General features: G+C 50.7%; 1 protein-coding gene across 1 annotated transcript in view; it reads right to left on the minus strand.

Annotated features, from left to right (window-relative positions):
- Window positions 1-21,247, minus strand: part of ZNFX1 (zinc finger NFX1-type containing 1) — a 115,329-nt gene that overhangs the window by 86,334 nt on the left and 7,748 nt on the right. Inside the window, exon 2 of the mRNA XM_078651884.1 lies at window positions 4,528-4,620. Coding sequence (XP_078508010.1) covers window positions 4,528-4,597 — 70 coding nt within the window. The 5' untranslated portion in view covers window positions 4,598-4,620. The remainder of the gene's footprint in view (window positions 1-4,527; window positions 4,621-21,247) is intronic.

The raw sequence follows: 21,247 nt of genomic DNA on the forward strand, positions 1-21,247 counted from the left end.
TCCCTGCAACAGGTTAAAATAAAGCTGTTGCACTTGTCATTTATTCTGATCCATTGAGTTGACATATGGAATCAAAGACTAAAATAATTCCAATGGCATGTGGAGCCAAGATCGTATAGATGATTTTTGTTCTCTTTCGGCTTTGGCTAGTCTTCTTACTAGGGCCTCGGAAGCCCTGCTGACTCTACCATTGAATATCAGAAAAAGTTTATTGAACTCTCTAAGAGAATGCCCAACATAGTGCTTAACTCGGGGGAAGAAACAGTTGGTGTTGTTCCTATGCAGCAAAATAACCATAAAGTGAGCATACTACATAAGTCATGGGGTACTTCTTCATTTGTAGGTGTGGCTCGAAGAGAAATGTGCCTTTTTGCATAACCTACTGTTAGCAAATCTTTAAAATATACAGAGAGCAGTGCTTAGACTCCACCCAGAGGAGTCTATCCCTCTCACCATATTCTATTGGCTATTTGGTGTATCAGTCTGTGGGGAGTGTGCCCTGCGATGCATGAGGAGCCATTTACAACTCAAAAGTAAACTAAATTAACCCTTTATCTTAGACATGAAATCTATCCAAAAAACACTCTTTTTAGGTCTCGTGGTGAATACAGCGCGAAGCGCTGTCTCGCCAGAGACCTATAGTCACCGGCTCTGCTTCCCAGGAGCCAGGAGATGGGCACACGCACGCTGCAGGCCGGAATCGGATCAGGTCACGCGCTCACCACGTACAGGCACGCGCTGTGCCAATCTCCTGTCTCCCATGCAAGCCTGTCAGAAATCAGCGCCCATCTCGGAATGCCTCCCCGCCAGAAGAGCTACTGTAGAATTTTACGGCAGGGAGACTTACAGATTCAAGAGAAATCAAACTAGTAATGACAAAAATGACTCGAAATTGTGATGAACTCAGCTGAGGTTTTACAGAACAATTTCGGTTAAGAGCGAGATTATATAAAAGACCTCGGAATAGTGTGGAATTGCACGCTGCTCACTTTGCAAGAAATATGCTGAATTCTTCTGTATTAATGCAATTGTTGTTCGCATCCTTGGCCTGCTCTGTATTTATAGCAGCCTCTGATTATGGTATTGTATTGTAAGTGCATTTATATAGCTGCTACTATCACCGACGAGGCGCTAAAAGTAGGACAGTCTCTGGTGTAAGTGAGAATAGGCTCAGACAGAGGGCACTTGGGATCAGGGGTTTAGCTATCAATGGTGCAGGAGGTGAAGTTACACCGGGACCCAAGGGTCTCTGGACCAGTGTACCCCGCTTATACCTGTCTTTTTAACTGCCAATCCAGGGAATGTGGGGGCATTTTCCTTCTTTGTACAATGGCCGGTGTCAGCCTTGTTACGCCACTGCTTTGACCACGTCATTGCCTGCATGTATATTCTTGTGTTTTTTAACGTCACCGTCTGTGCTTTCACTTATGCAATGAGGCTGTCCAGCAGCGGCAGCCCTTCTACATGAACCTGACGGGTGAGTGGGGCGAAGGGGAGCAGATGGAATTGTGACTCATTGGCATATTATATTTTTTCTCACTAAGGAAAGTCGGTGTATTTCTGTCACTTCCGCAGTATTCGATGTCTTTCTGTCTCCGATCTTGAGAGAAATTTGATATATTGTTTTTTTTGTTACTTTCGTGATGCTCCGATCTTTGCCCCTGCTGGTTCCTTCACTAGTTTTATAATGACGGAATCCTGCCCTGTTAGAATGGAATGACCCTTTCTGAAAGGTCAGTGTGACTGAAAAGTAATCATGCCCTCAGGAGCGTTCTCGTGCCCTCCAGGATGGCATCACACTGCACTGATGTATTGATCTAACCCCAATTGCAGAGGCAGTGGGATGGACACGACTGCTTCTAGAGTCAAGCTGACGAGTGTGGGCATACCAAGAAACACTCATTTTTTTCAGACATTTCCATGCACTGTTCTGTTTATTACCTCTTCTATATCTATTACGTGTTGAGTGCAGTGCAGTGCATGCATGTATAAAAATGCATTTGCAATGCAATAGGTCTCGCATTTATTGAAGCCATTGGCATTGTAAATGACAATTCCTTTTATTTAGGTTTTAAAAACAAAAATAAAATGCTTTGTTATTTGCAATATCAATAGCTCAGACTTGCGTAAATGCGAGACCTATTGCATTGCAAATGCTTATTTTATTTTTCACGGCAGTAAACTTCTTTTTAATCCTTTACTCAGAGTTAAATGTGAAAACCAGACAAGTTGACTTTGTCAAAGGTTTTTTTTTTTCCAACTTCTTGGATCACACCTATGTTATTGTTCATTGGATATGGTGTATATCAATTACTAATTAAGAAAGAAACACAAAACCCCCATATTTGCTTTATGTCAGCCTAAGATAATATATTTTCTGCAGAATCTGCCCTTTCCTGCAATAGCAAAAAACACAGTTGATGGACAGAATGTAGAACAATGTCATACATTCACCCCAGTACAAGGATCTGGGCCTAAATCCATCATTTTTTTGCACTCCACACCACCCTGGGTTAGACACTGGCTATATGCAAATCAGCTCTGACCCTGTGCCTCATGGGAACAGTCCAGTCCGAACTACCAAGCCATGTCTTTCCCAGACCGGAATCAAGCATCCAAGGACCGGTTTCTGGCTATCAGCCTTCATTCAGCCTGGATAGCTTGACTCCAGTGGTGTGGAGAGCCTGGGACTCACGTCTGAGCATACCCAGCCCACTCGGGGTGAAAATTGCAAAAAACACCAGTGACTAACCCAGGGTGGTGTGGAGTGCAAAAAAACGATGGATTTAGGCTCAGATCCTTGTACTGGGATGAATGTATGACATTGTTCTACATTCTGTCCATCAACTGTGTTTTTTGCAATTTTCACCCCGAGTGGGCTGGGTATGCTCAGACGTGAGTCCCATGCTCTCCACACCACTGGAGTCAAGCTATCCAGGCTGATGAAGGCTGATAGCCAGAAACCGGTCCTTGGATGCTTGATTCCGGTCTGGGAAAGACATGGCTTGGTAGTTCGGACTGGACTGTTCCCATGAGGCACAGGGTCAAAGCTGATTTGCATATAGCCAGTGACTAACCCAGGGTGGTGTGGAGTGCAAAAAAACGATGGATTTAGGCTCAGATCCTTGTACTGGGATGAATGTATGACATTGTTCTACATTCTGTCCATCAACTGTGTTTTTTGCAATTTTCACCCCTAGTGGGCTGGGTATGCTCAGACGTGAGTCCCATGCTCTCCACACCACTGGAGTCAAGCTATCCAGGCTGATGAAGGCTGATAGCCAGAAACCGGTCCTTGGATGCTTGATTCCGGTCTGGGAAAGACATGGCTTGGTAGTTCGGACTGGACTGTTCCCATGAGGCACAGGGTCAGAGCTGATTTGCATATAGCCAGTGACTAACCCAGGGTGGTGTGGAGTGCAAAAAAACGATGGATTTAGGCTCAGATCCTTGTACTGGGATGAATGTATGACATTGTTCTACATTCTGTCCATCAACTGTGTTTTTTGCAATTTTCACCCCGAGTGGGCTGGGTATGCTCAGACGTGAGTCCCATGCTCTCCACACCACTGGAGTCAAGCTATCCAGGCTGATGAAGGCTGATAGCCAGAAACCGGTCCTTGGATGCTTGATTCCGGTCTGGGAAAGACATGGCTTGGTAGTTCGGACTGGACTGTTCCCATGAGGCACAGGGTCAGAGCTGATTTGCATATAGCCAGTGACTAACCCAGGGTGGTGTGGAGTGCAAAAAAACGATGGATTTAGGCTCAGATCCTTGTACTGGGATGAATGTATGACATTGTTCTACATTCTGTCCATCAACTGTGTTTTTTGCAATTTTCACCCCGAGTGGGCTGGGTATGCTCAGACATGAGTCCCATGCTCTCCACACCACTGGAGTCAAGCTATCCAGGCTGATGAAGGCTGATAGCCAGAAACCGGTCCTTGGATGCTTGATTCCGGTCTGGGAAAGACATGGCTTGGTAGTTCGGACTGGACTGTTCCCATGAGGCACAGGGTCAGAGCCGATTTGCATATAGCCAGTGACTAACCCAGGGTGGTGTGGAGTGCAAAAAAACGATGGATTTAGGCTCAGATCCTTGTACTGGGATGAATGTATGACATTGTTCTACATTCTGTCCATCAACTGTGTTTTTTGCAATTTTCACCCCGAGTGGGCTGGGTATGCTCAGACGTGAGTCCCATGCTCTCCACACCACTGGAGTCAAGCTATCCAGGCTGATGAAGGCTGATAGCCAGAAACCGGTCCTTGGATGCTTGATTCCGGTCTGGGAAAGACATGGCTTGGTAGTTCGGACTGGACTGTTCCCATGAGGCACAGGGTCAGAGCTGATTTGCATATAGCCAGTGACTAACCCAGGGTGGTGTGGAGTGCAAAAAAACGATGGATTTAGGCTCAGATCCTTGTACTGGGATGAATGTATGACATTGTTCTACATTCTGTCCATCAACTGTGTTTTTTGCACTTTCCTGCAATAGCAGCACAATGTAGAATGTATTTCTCACCTCTTCTGTTACCATTGGGGGGTTGTTGCGGACCCTGCCAGGGCCGTCTGTTGGGGTGGTTACCATCCATTTTCTCAATGCTGGTCGGCTCCACTGTTGGCAGAAATACACAAAAATGAAACAGTGAGTGAGGACCGTAGGGGCACAATTCAGAAATTTTTGCAGAGTCAAAGGTAAGAGATAAAAAGGCCCAATGAGGTCAGAATCAGTGGCTATGCAGGAAAACTGAGCCTACAAATCAAAAACACTAGTGCTCTAATTCTCTCTCTTCCTCCCTCCCTCATTACATGAAATACCTCTCTTGCTCGCTAACAGTCTACTTGGTGAAAAGACTACAGCCCACATTGTACTGTCACTGTCTAGTGAGATACTAGAATTTTGGAGGTGACTCCCCATTTGCAATGTTCCTACCTAATTCCCTCTATCTATTTTGTCCCCTTCTTTCCTCTCCATGGTCCCACTTTTCCATCTCTTCCCTGTTTGTTCAACACTTTGTGGTTACCTTATGGTGGGTAACCTACTCTTCAAATAAATAAAATAGAAGGTGGTAGTTTGAAGACGTAGGGGTCCGTGACTCTCTAGTTAACACTTAGGACAAGAGCGATGCAAGCCATACTCTAACACCAAGCGGATAACAAGCGAGTAGGAAGGCTATAGATGGCAATGGAGGTGCCAGACCCCGGCAGACAAGAAGAAAGTTTGATGGTCTGACCCGGCGACAGTTGTATTCTTCATTACATCACACTCTTTGCACTCGGAGAAGCTTACTCACACCGTAGACACTCATAGGGCAGTTAAACACCAAAGAGCTCCTCCTATTATAGGAGTTGTAACCCACGCCACAACAAGTCGTTGTAGTGTGAGGAGGAACCCTAGGATGAAGCGTGCCACCTCAGGCTTGGTGAGGGTTCTTGTCCTAAAAAAAAAACATGCTTTTTCTTTTGTCGCAAACATTGACCTGTTTTGAGTTGTTTCTACATTCAATCCAGTTTCCGCTGTTAGAGTTTAGGGAGTTTGTACCTGCTAGTCTCAAAATACTCCCTGGCCCTTTTTGTGTTATTTGGTGCCAAATGACACTCTCAAGCCCAGGCTCACATATAGTGGAAAATGTTGACTGAGATGAGGATGTGGCGTAATGGCTAGAGCGGTCGACTTCAGAGCTGGGGAACCAGGTTTGAGTCTCGGCTGGGATGCTCAATATCCTGTGATTCTGGGCAAATCACTTCATCTCCCGGTTCCTAACAAAAATGAATGTGTCCGTAGGTAACAACTGGCGCTCCTGTAAAGTACTCTGATACCTTCGAGTCGAGTTTGCGCTATATAAAACTCCCCCCCAAAAAAGGCTTTGTAAAACCGCCCCTGCACAAAGACCTATCAAATGAAGGTGAGATGAAAGTTGGGTCCTGCCGAACCTTAGCTAATACTGCATACTCTCTGTTTCACCGTTTCCCACCCGCTTACAGAGCATTCATTGAGAAACACATGACTAGGGGGGTTTCTGCTGCAGGAAATATGCTGTGTTTGCCCTATAGAGGCTACTGAAACCTCTAATCCTTTCCTCTCTTGCTTTAGGTTTTAAAATGTTTAGAGTCTTAAATTGCTGAATAGAAGTGTGATGCATGTGAATGAATAAGTATTCCATTTTTCATCTTTGATCAAATCTGACAAAAAGGGAGAATAATATTAATTTTTCAAAACGTTGCCAAATTTGCCACAATGTTTTTACATATAACAGTTTATATTTAGATGAGCACACCAAGACCTGGATACAGGAAACATGGACACAGTGAGGATACTGGAATACAAGGAGGCGTATAGATTGGGACCGATTTGGGGGGGGGGGGGGGTACTTGGAGATGGAGAGACTCGAACAGAGAAAGACAGACACAGGGCGACAGGATATAGGGATCTAGAATTATGGAGAGGAACAGACACAGGAAGTGCAGATAATGGACACACAGAGGTGCAAACGCAGTTGAGATGGACCCAGGGCACACATACCTGGAAAGACACAGATACTAGGAAACAAACACAGGAGAATAAGAAATACACAAACAATAAAGAACAAAAAAACAGAGACGTGGGTATGGGGTGATAGAAAGCCATAAACAAGAGGCAAAGCAGGAATACACAATGAGATAGGAACACGTTAACAATAAGAAATCATTAAATAGTGGACAGTAAGGCATAGATACTGGGACAGAGATACAACACAAGGAAAGGGACACTAGGGGTGATATTACATTAACCCCTTCCATGCTGGTGACGGAACCATGCCGTCGTGAGCCACGGGTGGCGTGTGCTCATGACTGCGTGGTTCCGTCATGCCGCGGCCGCTCCGCCCACGCGGCACTGATTCCCCGCCTGTGCGGGCGAATTCGTGAGTGGGCGGAGTTGTGACGGAACCACGCCGTCATAAGCACAGCCCGCCCGTGGCTCATGACGGCGTGGTTCCGTCACAAGCATGGCGGAGCCGCGCAACCCTTCCTGCCCCCCACCGGGCCCGGCGGAATTACTCCTGCGGCCAAGGGTTTAAAGCGGCACGCAGACCTGATTTGTGCCAGACGGTTGTGCAATGCATAACTTGTGCCTACATGCTATATTACAAAAATAAAATGCACTTCCCCAAGTGCAGACACAAACTTGCACCTACACTGGGGAGAGCAGTTCATTGAAAGCTGGAGCAGCAGTTTGAAGCCACTGGACTTGCTGTCGAATTACTGTAATACCAAAGGGCTCCGGGGACAAAAATAAGAGGATGCAAATGCCCATTGCAACTCTCGGCCACTTTGGTCAGTGAATTATTGTTAGAACTAAAGTAATTTTATTAAATTGTATTTATTTTCTACAGTACAGCAATACCTACAAAGGTGTGAAATGTACCTGAAGATAACCAGAAATTATATAATGCAAAGAGGCATCTAAAGAGCGTTAACTCTGTAGAATATAATACATCGAGGTGGGGGGAAGGAACCACCAGGCATTATATTTGCAGATTAGTTGAGATATAAGCTGGGCCACTGGAATTATGCGGCAGGAGAGGGCCAAATTATGCGGCAGTGTTCACTAAATTATACAGCCAGAAAAGACAAATAATGTGGCATAACGCAGCACATTTTGTGATAGCATTATTTGGTCATTTTTACATTTGTGAACACGGTCTGGGCATTGGTTGCACCTGATTAGTACCACCACAACAACCGAATATAGCATAAGTAACAAAAAGGTGACCAGTCAACCTTTGCAAAGGGCATTCCACTGTGCTGTAACACCCTGGGTTCTTAGTAACTTTTGAACCGTTTGAGCTAAAACAACATTTTGAGGTAAAATCTACAGATTAAGCAACAGATGATGGATTATGTGGCATATGTGTAAAATCTATAATTATGTGAAAAATGCCACAGCCGCATAATTCAACATATCCATGGTGTAACTGGTACAGATGAGCTTTTAGTAACTTGCTGAATGTGAGCAAGTCCAGTGAGTTCTGAGGGAAGGAAGATCTGAAGGCAAAGTCCTGCTCGTCTCCTGAAAGACTGTTTTAGAACTAAGGAAGTCTTCATGGTCGATGTTTCGAGGGGAAGCGAGTTCACGCTTGTAACATCTCTCTCACCACCCAAGATGATGAGAAGTGTCACAAGATAGGAAGTGGCCTTGAGACGAATGGCCTTGTGAACAAGTCACATGAGGCCACCTTCACAAACTGCACTTTTGTAGCAATTTACACTTTTGTAGCCGCTCACGCTTTTATGGAAATTCTCCATCTCCTCTAATCTCTATGGGAGGTTGTTGCAGTACCAGCAGGCCCGGACTGGCCGTTGCGGGCACCGGCCAATCCCCCGGTGCGCCGCAAGGGTGGGGGCCGGTTTTGGGCCCCTGGGGGCCGTTTTTGTTACAGGGCCGTTTTTTTGCTGCAAAAACGGCCTTGGAGCAAAATCGGCCGAAAACCGGCCCTGGCAAAGAGCGCGGTCGCACCCCTCCGGGGGGGGAGTGGGGGGGGGGGGGTGGCAGAGCACTTTGCCTGGGACGGTTTTGGTTCCCAGTCCGGCCCTGAGTACCAGAGGTTGGCCATATGTAGTGCTGGATTTATTTTAAAAGTGTTAGTTACTACAAAAGTGCAGTTTGTAAATACAGAAAAGTTGTAAACTTACTCGAAAGTATAAACTTACTCAAAAGTATAAACTTACTCAAAAGTCTAAGTTACCTTTGTGAATCAGGCCCACAGTTTCGAATTGTTTTTTGGTTTGAATGGAAAGCCAAAGTTCCCTCACCGTCGGCGTCATGTGAATTAAATTCTCTGTTGATGAGATCATTTTGTGCCATTGGATAGAAAACGACATCGATGGGCCTGAGATAAGAAAGAGGGACTCCTGCGACAACTGCGTTTCCGTAAACCAGCCAGGAAATGATCAGAGTGTGGGCCACAGTTTTCAGTGTGTTAGAGGTCAGGAAATGTTTTTCAAGGCTTTGTGAAGCAGTGCCTCCATGTCATTGTACATGATCTGCAGAACTCTGTGTTCTTTCTCCAGTAAGTTTGACAATCATTCAAGCAATGGGGATTGACAAGCTTAAATTTTTCCTTTTCTTCCCCTTGATTCTCGCAGGACCGTCATACATGCCTTAATCACCTCTCACCTTGCTTATTCTAACAGCATGTATGTAGGAGCTCCAGCTTACCTGATCAAGCAGCTGCAGATTGTGCAGAATGCTGCTGTCAGGCTGATTTGCAACATCCCTTATCGCCATTCTATTACTCCGTACCTGGTGAAGCTACACTGGCTGCCAGTTACCTGTTGCATTCAATTCAAAGTGTTGGTCTTTTCCTTCAGGGCCCTTAATGGCCTTAGCCCGGTCTACCTGAGAAATAGGCTTAAACCTGTCCACTCTACCCGAGCTCTCAGATGCAATCATCTCCGCCTTCTCTGTACCCCTCGTTTTCGCCGTTCTAGAACGGGGGGGTAGAGCCTTTACTGTGGTGACCGCAAAACTCTGGAACAGCCTCCCACTGGGCCTTCGGCTCATTACATCGGAACCGCAGTTTCGAAGCAAACTGAAAACCTGTCTGTTCTCCAATCTTTAGCTGCGTCTGACCTCTCCTGTTGCTCGTCGTCCGTAGCGCCGGGACACCCCAGCAAGGGGTAGCCGTGCGCTTTATAAGCTTTAAAATAAAAAATAATAAAAATAAAATAATATATACACTTACTATCTGTGCACCAGAATGTGTGCACCTGGTGTCCTTTCCCTATCTCCCCTGCCCCAGGTGAATCTCACCTAGCCGCTATTTCATGTGGTAACGGGCACATGTCCAGCTCATTCTCAAGCCAAGCCAATACATATAACACCAGAAAGAACAGGCCTGAGTGGGACTCGGTGCTGACAAACTCTGGCCAGCAACAAGGAGAGAAGTTCCTCCGGGATCCTTGGAGCCTTCAGAATAAACCAAACTGTCTGTTGGCTCATTCACTGGAGGTAGCGTTCTGCCACTATGCTTTTTAGTTTGTAGTATGTTTGGCCGTAGATACATATGCTTAGCACACGTCTACCGTCTAGTGGTAAGCTTGGACTTTTGCAAGTTGTTCTTGCTCAAAGAAGCCTCTCCTACCACAAGATGTGTTATGACTTTCCTTGGTGTATATTGCGTATGGGCACGGACTCCATTTTAGTTTTTTTTACCGCCATTGGGTACCAGCGTGCAGAGTGGGCTTGTTTTGTTGTGTCTTGAACATGTTTTTCGACAGTCCAATTTTGCTACCCTTTGATCCCACTGTACTAGATTAAATTAGGCTCTAGTACCTTCATCTCCCTGACTTCTGAAGACCTTTGACAGCACCGAAGACCATTGTCGACACCCCGGAACATCAACGGACCCGCACCATGTCAGGTGTCAAGATTCACCTCCTATCCTTCGCCAGAGCATGCTGTGTCGATCATGGAACAGACAACCTTTCGGATCTACCCTTGCTGCCGATGGAAATATCCCTGGACAGACCATTATAAGCGTGTGATCTGTGCCTGCAAGACGACCCTCCGGTATCAAAGGCAATGATGCCAGGCACAAATGAGGACGCATCACCAGGACAACTCAGACACCCTGGATGTTTTGGCGAAGAAGACATCCTCAGCGTAGGAGAAAGCTGGCCCATATGATGTCCTAGCCATGCAACTAACACCCAGTCCAGAGACATCGTCATGAGTCCAACAACCAGCACATGGGGTACACTGAACTGGCGCCTAGGCCTGTCCATCACATGAAGACTAAGCACAGGGCAAAAAGTATGCCTTCAGCCATTGAGGCCCATATTACCAAGTCAGGACCACAAAATAAGTCCCACACTGAGATAGAGCACCACTATCAAGGGTGTCTGGCCAAGCCCCGAGCACAGATGATGAGAAAAAACAAGCTAGTAGTCTCTGCTGCCTTCAGGGTCCGATCAGCACCAGCACAAAGCTTCAGAGCCAGGCAAGCCTCCGGCCAAGGACAGACACGCATCAGAAGTCGAGTCCCAGCCGCTCCAAGGGCACTGAGACAATTGATCTAATCCAAAGGCGACACCAAAGACTTGTTAGGGCTCTTCAGCCAGGTATAGCTTGGTTACAGGGGCACCGGGAGCCCAGTACGCACTTCTGGGCATACCCGCCGCATTTAAGGTGGCAAATTGAAAAACAAGCATTTACAATGCAACGGTTTCGCCTTTGGAAAAGTTAGAGCTATTAGCAATGTAAATGACAATGCCATTTATTTATCTGTTTTCAAAACCAACACATAAATACAAATTTTGTCATTTACAATGCCAATAGCTCAAACTTTTCCAAAGGCGAAACCTTTGCATTGTAAATTCTTGTTTAATGCCTGGGATTTACTGAATGCATTCTCCTTTACATTCCACCACATTAATAGATGAGTCCCTCCTACTGATGCTAGATTAACAGCTAGTGAATGCCTGGCCTCCTCAGCAGTGGTGGCTGGCACAGATCTGGGGTGGCGAGGCGAGGGGGAGGGGGAGGGGTGTAAAGAAAGAAAAAAACACTTAGCTCCTCGCTGCTCTCACCCACGTCGTCTCATCCGTCGGCCGAACAGGAAGTAGCTATCAAGACTGATCTAACCTACCAAAAGTCTCTGCTTGGTTTATGCACCATAGAATGTACTTAGTCTCCAGCTCTGGCTGTGCTCTAACAACCTTGACGTTGCACCACCACTTTTTCTACAAAGTAACCCACACTTTACATGGAATGGAACAAAAACTCCTTTTTACCAAAAGTACGGTTTTACCATCGGTCAGCTCAAATCTGAAAGAAAAAGAAGGCATTGTCGTTTCTGGAGGGGTTGTAAGGATTTGTAACTATGGTTGGCGATGCAAAAAAGAGTATCTATTGTTTTCTGTTTCTCACTGTTTTGCCACCAGGGTAAACGAAATCAAAGCAGAGGAAATTGAGGGACTGAGCGTTTATTTAACAAAAAAAAAGCAAAAAATGACAACGTCCTCCCGGAGTTAATGTTAATCCCTTAATTAGAACTTTCAGAGGTCTAAGTGCTTTCCGTGACCCCGGCTTTAAATAATGATGCCTAACAGAGCCTTTCTCCGAGTTCAAAAGACGGTGTCTTGGTGATGGCAGCCAGTGGATGTCTGCAGGCTGGCAGGATGCCAGGGTAATCCTTGGAACGCTCTGCCCTCGAACCTGAGGAACCTGTGGAACGGACGGCGGGAGGGGGCGGGAGTGGACACGGACGGCGGGAGGGGGCGGGAGGGGGCGGGAGTGGACACGGACGGCGGGAGGGGGCGGGAGTGGACACGGACGGCGGGAGGGCTGGGATTTACTGAATGCATTCTCCTTTACATTCCACCACATTAATAGATGAGTCCCTCCTACTGATGCTAGATTAACAGCTAGCGAATGCCTGGCCTCCTCAGCAGTGGTGGCTGGCACAGATCTGGGGTGGCGAGGCGAGGGGGAGGGGGAGGGGTGTAAAGAAAGAAAAAAAACACTTAGCTCCTCGCTGCTCTCACCCACGTCGTCTCATCCGTCGGCCGAACAGGAAGTAGCTATCAAGACTGATCTAACCTACCAAAAGTCTCTGCTTGGTTTATGCACCATAGAATGTACTTAGTCTCCAGCTCTGGCTGTGCTCTAACAACCTTGACGTTGCACCACCACTTTTTCTACAAAGTAACCCACACTTTACATGGAATGGAACAAAAACTCCTTTTTACCAAAAATACGGTTTTACCATCGGTCAGCTCAAATCTGAAAGAAAAAGAAGGCATTGTCGTTTCTGGAGGGGTTGTAAGGATTTGTAACTATGGTTGGCGATGCAAAAAAGAGTATCTATTGTTTTCTGTTTCTCACTGTTTTGCCACCAGGGTAAACGAAATCAAAGCAGAGGAAATTGAGGGACTGAGCGTTTATTTAATTGTAAGGATTTGTAACTATGGTTGGCGATGCAAAAAAGAGTATCTATTGTTTTCTGTTTCTCACTGTTTTGCCACCAGGGTAAACGAAATCAAAGCAGAGGAAATTGAGGGACTGAGCGTTTATTTAACAAAAAAAAAGCAAAAAATGACAACGTCCTCCCGGAGTTAATGTTAATCCCTTAATTAGAACTTTCAGAGGTCTAAGTGCTTTCCGTGACCCCGGCTTTAAATAATGATGCCTAACAGAGCCTTTCTCCGAGTTCAAAAGACGGTGTCTTGGTGATGGCAGCCAGTGGATGTCTGCAGGATGCCAGGGTAATCCTTGGAACGCTCTACCCTCGAACCTGAGGAACCTGTGGAACGGACGGCGGGAGGGGGCGGGAGTGGACACGGACGGCGGGAGGGGGCGGGAGTGGACACGGACGGCGGGAGGGGGCGGGAGTGGACACGGACGGCGGGAGGGGGCGGGAGTGGACACGGACGGCGGGAGGGGGCGGGAGTGGACACGGACGGCGGGAAGGCTGGGATTTACTGAATGCATTCTCCTTTACATTCCACCACATTAATAGATGAGTCCCTCCTACTGTTACTAGATTAACAGCTAGCGAATGCCTGGCCTCCTCAGCAGTGGTGGCTGGCACAGATCTGGGGTGGCGAGGCGAGGGGGAGGGGTGTAAAGAAAGAAAAAAAACACTTAGCTCCTCGCTGCTCTCACCCACGTCGTCTCATCCGTCGGCCGAACAGGAAGTAGCTATCAAGACTGATCTAACCTACCAAAAGTCTCTGCTTGGTTTATGCACCATAGAATGTACTTAGTCTCCAGCTCTGGCTGTGCTCTAACAACCTTGACGTTGCACCACCACTTTTTCTACAAAGTAACCCACACTTTACATGGAATGGAACAAAAACTCCTTTTTACCAAAAATACGGTTTTACCATCGGTCAGCTCAAATCTGAAAGAAAAAGAAGGCATTGTCGTTTCTGGAGGGGTTGTAAGGATTTGTAACTATGGTTGGCGATGCAAAAAAGAGTATCTATTGTTTTCTGTTTCTCACTGTTTTGCCACCAGGGTAAACGAAATCAAAGCAGAGGAAATTGAGGGACTGAGCGTTTATTTAACAAAAAAAAAGCAAAAAATGACAACGTCCTCCCGGAGTTAATGTTGATCCCTTAATTAGAACTTTCAGAGGTCTAAGTGCTTTCCGTGACCCCAGCTTTAAATAATGATGCCTAACAGAGCCTTTCTCCGAGTTCAAAAGACGGTGTCTTGGTGATGGCAGCCAGTGGATGTCTGCAGGCTGGCAGGATGCCAGGGTAATCCTTGGAACGCTCTGCCCTCGAACCTGAGGAACCTGTGGAACGGACGGCGGGAGGGGGCGGGAGGGGGTGGGAGTGGACATGGACGGCGGGAGTGGACACGGACGGCGGGAGGGGGCGGGAGGGGGCGGGAGTGGACACGGACGGCGGGAGGGGGCGGGAGTGGACACGGACGGCGGGAGGGGGCGGGAGTGGACACGGACGGCGGGAGGGGGCGGGAGAGGACACGGACGGCGGGAGGGGGCGGGAGAGGACACGGACGGCGGGAGAGGACACGGACGGCGGGAAACGTGCACAGGACAGCGAGGGGGGGCGGAAATGGACAGCGCATCAGTGAAAGGGGAGGGAACGGGAAAAAACGTAACTCCGCCCTGGGAAAAAATCTCGGGAACGCCCCCGAATCTGGTCCGGCCTTGACGGACAGATCTCTGTTCCAATGGCTAGCCTCCATTTATGGAGCTAGCCAATGGGACAGGGGGGCGTATTCCAGAGTCCTTACTAAAATCAAGAGATTTCTCTGGAGGCGGAGCTAAGAGCTCCGCCCTCCAGCGAAACCTAACAACAAGGTGATGGTTGGAATGCTTGAATTATTCTCAGCCGCTGGCAATCGCTTGGGTGGCATCCCAATCCATCGTTTTTTGCCCACCCAGCCATCTCAGTTTGAACCCAGCCATGTGCAAATCAGTCATGACCCTGCTCCTCATGGGAACAGGATAGCCCGATCTTTCACTGGGGGTTAGGGTTTGATATTGTTCAGCATTCCGTCCATCAAATGTTCCTTTTGCATTTGTCACCCCGAGTGGGGTGGGACTGCCCAGACGCATGTCCCGTACTTGCTATGCCACTGGATTCAAGCTATCCTGGCTGATATGGGGTGATACCCCAAAACTGGTCCAAGGACACCCGTTTCCAGTCCATGGAGGATCTGGCTTGGCAATTCGGGCTGGACTGTTCCCATGGGGAGCTGGGTCAAGACTGATTTGTATATGGCAGGGTTTAGGCTCAGATCTCTGACTGGCAGTGAGGGTTTAACATAGTTCAGCATTCCGTCCATCCGTTGTTCTTTTTGTGTTCTTCTACCCAGTCACAGGCAAGATCACAGCAAACCGCACAATAAAACACAAAACCTCCACCTGTATAAATCAATGAGTGCTTATAAAGTCACTTGATACAAAACGGTCTCCCTCCCAGGAAACAGTAGGTGAACAACGGGACACAAAATTATGAATACATAAACTTGTTTTAATCACAATTCATAAGGAACATAATTCATACATTGAGAAACATTAAGTTACAAAAAACAGTCAAGACAAAAATAAGGTAATACCCCACACATTAAGGACCTTCAAACACTAACAATCACTCTCAATCATTCATTCACAAACGTCCAACTACTACAGAGGTACATTCATCCATGAAGACAGAAATTCTGGGAACGGTCAACAATAACAGAGGGTGGCGAATACCTAAGGTTGAGTTAATAGTCAAAAATGGTCTTAACAGTTGTTGGACCCGGCCTCATGGCGTGGTCCTACCCCTCCCGCATGGCGGGCACAGACCGACATCAACCCTCCACCGAGCCTCGGGCAGCCCGTCTGCCCGACCAGGCATGCCCCTACACTGCCGGTCTGGTTGCCTTCCCGGACCCCCACTACCGGCCTAGCTCCATCTTGGGCCCATCACGTCCCGAGCACGAGGCCTCACCCGACTCCATCTTGGGCCCACCACGTCACGAACACGGGGCCTCGGCCCCCAGCCCAGGCCCCAGCGAAGCCCCGACATCGAGGCACCAAGATCCACCCAGGTGGTCGAGTGGCCACTCGACAGATCCAGGAGGAAGGGGAGTTTCGATGGCCCTCCAGCCGTCCCCGGACGCCTGGTATCGATCGCCCTCCGGCCTCCCTGGGCGCTGGCTCCGCCCCCCTGCTGGGTGACTGGACACCATCATCCCGGCTCCTCTGGCCCCCAGGCGCGAGGGTCCGGACATCAAAGGACCCCAGTCCTATATCTGGGCCAGCCCCGGAGTAGGACGCCAGTTGTATCCTGGACTTGAAAGCCCTGCTGACGCTGTCACGGCCGACACCAGAAGAACTCAATCCCCTGTAACCAGAAGATACCCTGAGAGCCTGCTGGCGCTGCCTACCTTTGCTGAACCATCCTGAGAGCCTGCTGGCGCTGCCGCAGCCTACCCTTGCTGAACCATCTTGAGAGCCTGCTGGCGCTGCTGCGGCCTACCTTCGCCGGAACCACCTCGAGGCCTGCTGGCGCTGCCGCGGCCTCCCCTCCGTTACCGACCACCTGTCGAGTCCTGCTGGCGCTGCCGCGGCTCGGCCTCTCGGAACCCCCGGCTCGAGGATTGAGAGCTGTGCGCAGGGTATCCCTTCCTGCACCCATATTGAGACTGTCCCGCTACCCTGTCCCTTTTACGAGACTCTACAGATCCCTCGATCTGCCTGTACATACCGCTGAGAACCAGCAACCTTTATTCCTGATAAAGCTTAAGAACTTAACCTCTTGTGTGGTGTCCGTTTGTAGTGTTGTGGTTACTCTGCTGTACGATCTTAGGAGAGGACCCTCACCCAGGAGGCCTCTCGATAACGCTCGGCTACTTCTCGACAGAGAGGTGGACCTAGGGGTGGTCAGTCAGACATCTTCTGCCTCCCCCGGGATCGCCTTTCTAACATTGGTGGCAAGCGACGGGATCCGAGCCGCCGCAGATCGTACAGAGAGTGAGTCACTCACTACCGAGACAAGCACACCACGACCATGACTACGCAAGAAACGAGACCGACTACGGAATTCCAGAAAGAGAAAATGGAAGACTACAGTCACAAGGAATTAAAACAATTCTGCAAAGATCTGGGCATCGCTACCACGGGCCTAGGCACCAAAGAAGACTTTAAGTCGGCCCTACAGGCCTGGGTGGAAGCCGGTGACGCGCCACCCCAGAATGAGGACAACCCGGGTCCGAACGGAAGCCCGGAGACCGACCCGACCCCAGTGGGGGAGAGACCCGCACATCCAGGCACGGGCCCCCACGAAGACGCCCGAGAACGAGAGAGGAACCGGCTCCACGAATTGGAGCTCGCCCGACTCCGACTGGATGGAGAACTGCAGCTGGCGGAAAGGAAAATAGCACTCGAACAACTACGGCTAGAAGGAGACCTGGAGGAGAAACGAAGACAAAGAGACCTCGAGGAAAAGAGACTCATGCTCGAGCATAAGCGAGGCTTACAAGAACTAGAAATCAAGGCCAAGGCAACCGAGACCAGCACCTCCGGGGGCAAGACCTCGCCCCCGCCGGTGGACACGAAGGTGCACATACCCAAGGATGTCGTCAAAGAGTACTACAAGAACGACGACATCCAACAACGGTTCAAAGCCTATGAAGTAGCCATGACAGCCCATCGAGTGCCCCTCAAGGACTGGGGCGCCGGCCTATGGGGGAAGTCCGTCAACGAAGGGAGGGACGCCCTGCTAGAGCTCCCCGATGCCGAGATGACCTCATATGAACACATGAAAACCGCTCTCCTCACTCGCTACGGACTCACCCCCGAAATGTACCGGCAGCGATTCCGAGACTGTAAAAAAATCCCCGGTACCACTTGGGTGGAATACGTGAACTTTTACAGCAGAGCCTTCGAGGGGTGGATCAAAGGCAGCCAGGTCACCACCTACCAGCAGTTGGTCGACCTCATTATATGGGAGCATCTCTCCAACAACTGCTTCATCGAACTCCGGCAGCACCTCCTCGACAGCAAACTAACTGAGCCACGAAAACTCGCTGTCGAGGCAGATAGATGGGTGAGCACCCGAGTCCCCCGGAGCCCGATGGGAGACTACGGCCGGGGATCCCCGGGGAACCACCGACCACGAGGCGGCGGAGGAGGCCAGAGCAGGGGCCGAGACGCCCTCACGGGGTCCTCCCCTACCCCCACTTCGCCATCCCTGGGCCGGAGGGGGGTTCCCCCAGCAAGACCGGGGCCCCGCCCAAATGTTACGTGCCACCGATGCCAGCGACCGGGTCATTATGCGAATGACCCCCTCTGCCCGATGAACCAGCGACCCGGCACCACTGGCCCCCCGAACCGCCAGATCGCGGCCGCCATCCTGGGTACAGAAGAAGGCGAGGAAGAAGACAACGAAACCGAACAGGCCGAGTGGGAGCCCGCCGCGATGATCTTGGCATGCCTGGGGGATCGAGACCTGATCCCCCGAGACCCGATCCCAGGCAACACACAGAAATACCGCCAATGGGTCACCATCAATGGACGCCGGGCCGAAGCCCTCCGTGACACTGGAGCCAGCGTGACGGCGGTCCGCTGCCACTTGGTGACCCCAGAGCAAATTCTCCCCAATGTCCGATGCCCGGTGCGGACGGCGGACAACTCCGAGAGTTTATGCCAGATGGCCAGCATCCCCTTCGAATGGGGAGGGGTGTCGGGTATGCTGAAGGTGACCGTCAGGGACGATGCCCCCGTGGACTGCCTCCTCGGGAACGACCTGGAAAGTTCCCCCTGGGCCGGCGTCGAGCGGAGAGAGCATTTGGGGATGCTAGGCCTTCCAGAGTGGGTCTGTGCGACCACCCGCTCCCTGTCCGCCCGAGCCTCCGCCCCAACGGAGGATGACCCGACCGAGGAACCGGAATGGCCCGCACCTCCACCGCCCGCCGTCCCCGAGGACACCGACCCTGAACCCGGCCCCCATGGGCCCAGCCATGAAAAACTCACCGAGCTCGGCCACCTTCCCGAACTGGCTCAATGGCGCCAAGAGGGTGACCCCACCCGCAAACAATTCCGACAGGAACAGAAAACCTGTCCCTCCCTCGAGGGAATCCGACAACAAGCCGCCACGCAAGCCGCTGGAGACCCCACTGGGTCTATTGGGAGCACGACCTTCTCTACAGCGAGCAGAAGATTGCCGAACTAGGGGCCAGCCGGGTGCTGGTCGTTCCCCTCCTATTCAGAGACTTCCTCCTGAACTTGGCACATGACGTGCCCCTCGCCGGGCACCTGGGGCAGGACAAAACTTACAGCCGCCTGGTGACCCATTTCTACTGGCCGAGGATGCGCAACGATGTGCATAATCACTGCCGATCCTGTCCGACTTGTCAGGCCAGCGGGAAGAGCGGGGGAAAAGTCAAAGCTCCACTCCAGCCTTTTCCCGTGGTCACCACCCCCTTCGAGCGAGTGGGGATCGACATCGTGGGACCCTTGGACCCCCGTACTTCTCAGGGGCACCGCTTCATCCTGGTTCTAGTGGACCATGCCACCCGCTATTCGGAAGCCATCCCCCTCCGATCCATCACGGCCCCAGTAGTAGGCCGAGCCCTAATGGGGATCTTCTCCAGAGTCGGCTTCCCCCGAGAAGTCGTAAGTGATCGGGGCACCAACTTTATATCTAAACATATGCGGTCCCTGTGGCAACAGTGCGGGGTCACATATAAGTTCACCACCCCATATCACCCCCAAGGAAATGGACTGGTAGAGCGGTTTAACCGAACATTGAAGGGAATGATCAAGGGCCTAGAGGAGCCGCTACGACGCAAATGGGATGTCCTGCTGCCCTGCCTCCTGTTTGCCTATTGGGAGGTGCCCCAGAAATCCCTGGGGTTCAGCCCCTTTGAGCTATTGTATGGGCACCCGGTCCGAGGCCCCCTCAGCCTGATCAAGGAGGGCTGGGAGACGGCTGTCCGAGGTGTTCCCCCCGATGTCTACCAGTACCTCCTGACCCTACGCAACCAGACTCGGAAGTTACGGGAACTTGCCGAGACCAACCTTGAGGCCAGTCAGGAGGAGATGAAACGCTGGTATGACCAGAACGCCTCGTCCATTGAATTCGAGCCGGGCCAGCAAGTCTGGGTCATGTCCCCGGTCGAACCTTGTGCCCTCCAGGACAAATGGACGGGGCCCTTCAAAGTGGTGGAGCGCAAGAGCCCCGTCACCTACCTGGTGGACATGGAGTCCCCCAGAAACCCAATCCGGGTTCTACACGCTAACCGGCTCAAACCCCACTTTGCCCGCACTGAACTAAGTCTGCTACTAGCGACCGATGACGGAGCAGAAGACGACTCCGAGCCGCTACCAGATCTCATGAGCACCACCAAGAGAGACGGCTCCATCGAAGGGGTCACGCTCTCCCCTACCCTGACCCTGGAGCAGCACCAAGACTGCCGACAGCTGCTGGGGCAATTTGCAGATCTATTTTCCCTCACTCCTGGAGTTACCCGGTGGTGTGTCCACGATGTGGACACCGGAGACAGCCCGCCTGTAAGACACCGAGCTTTCCGAGTGCCCGACCGAGTGCGGGCCTGCATTCAATCCGAAGTGGCCAAGATGCTAGCTCTGGGGGTAGTCGAACCTTCCTACAGTCCCAGGGCCAGTCCCGTCGTCCTGGTCCCCAAAGCCGCCGCCCCCGGCACACCCCCGGAGCTCCGGTTCTGTGTTGACTACCGAGGGCTGAATACAGTCACCAGGACCGACGCACATCCCATCCCCCGGGCGGATGAACTGATCGATCGCCTGGGAGCCGCAAAGTATCTCAGCACCTTCGACCTTACGGCCGTGTATTGGCAGATCGGCCTCACCCCTGGAGCACAAGAACGATCGGCCTTCTCGACCCCTGATGGCCACTACCATTTCAAGGTGATGCCCTTCGGCATGAAAAACGCCCCGGCCACCTTCCAGAGACTCGTGAATCGGGTGCTGGCCGGACTGGAGGAGTTCAGCGCAGCCTATCTAGACGACATTGCAGTGTACAGCCTCCACTGGGATGAGCACCTGACCCACCTCTGGGAGGTCCTCTCGGCCCTCCGACGGGCCGGACTGACCATAAAAGCCAGCAAGTGCCAGATAGGCCAAGGGTCCGTGACCTATCTGGGACACCAAGTGGGGAGCGGCCAGGTGGCTCCCCTCCAACCAAAGATTGACGCCATCCGGGCCTGGGAGCCCCCGGTCACACAAACAGCCGTCCGAGCCTTCCTGGGGCTCACA

Source organism: Lissotriton helveticus, chromosome 7, assembly GCF_964261635.1.
Source record: "Lissotriton helveticus chromosome 7, aLisHel1.1, whole genome shotgun sequence".
Classification (NCBI taxonomy): domain Eukaryota; kingdom Metazoa; phylum Chordata; class Amphibia; order Caudata; family Salamandridae; genus Lissotriton; species Lissotriton helveticus.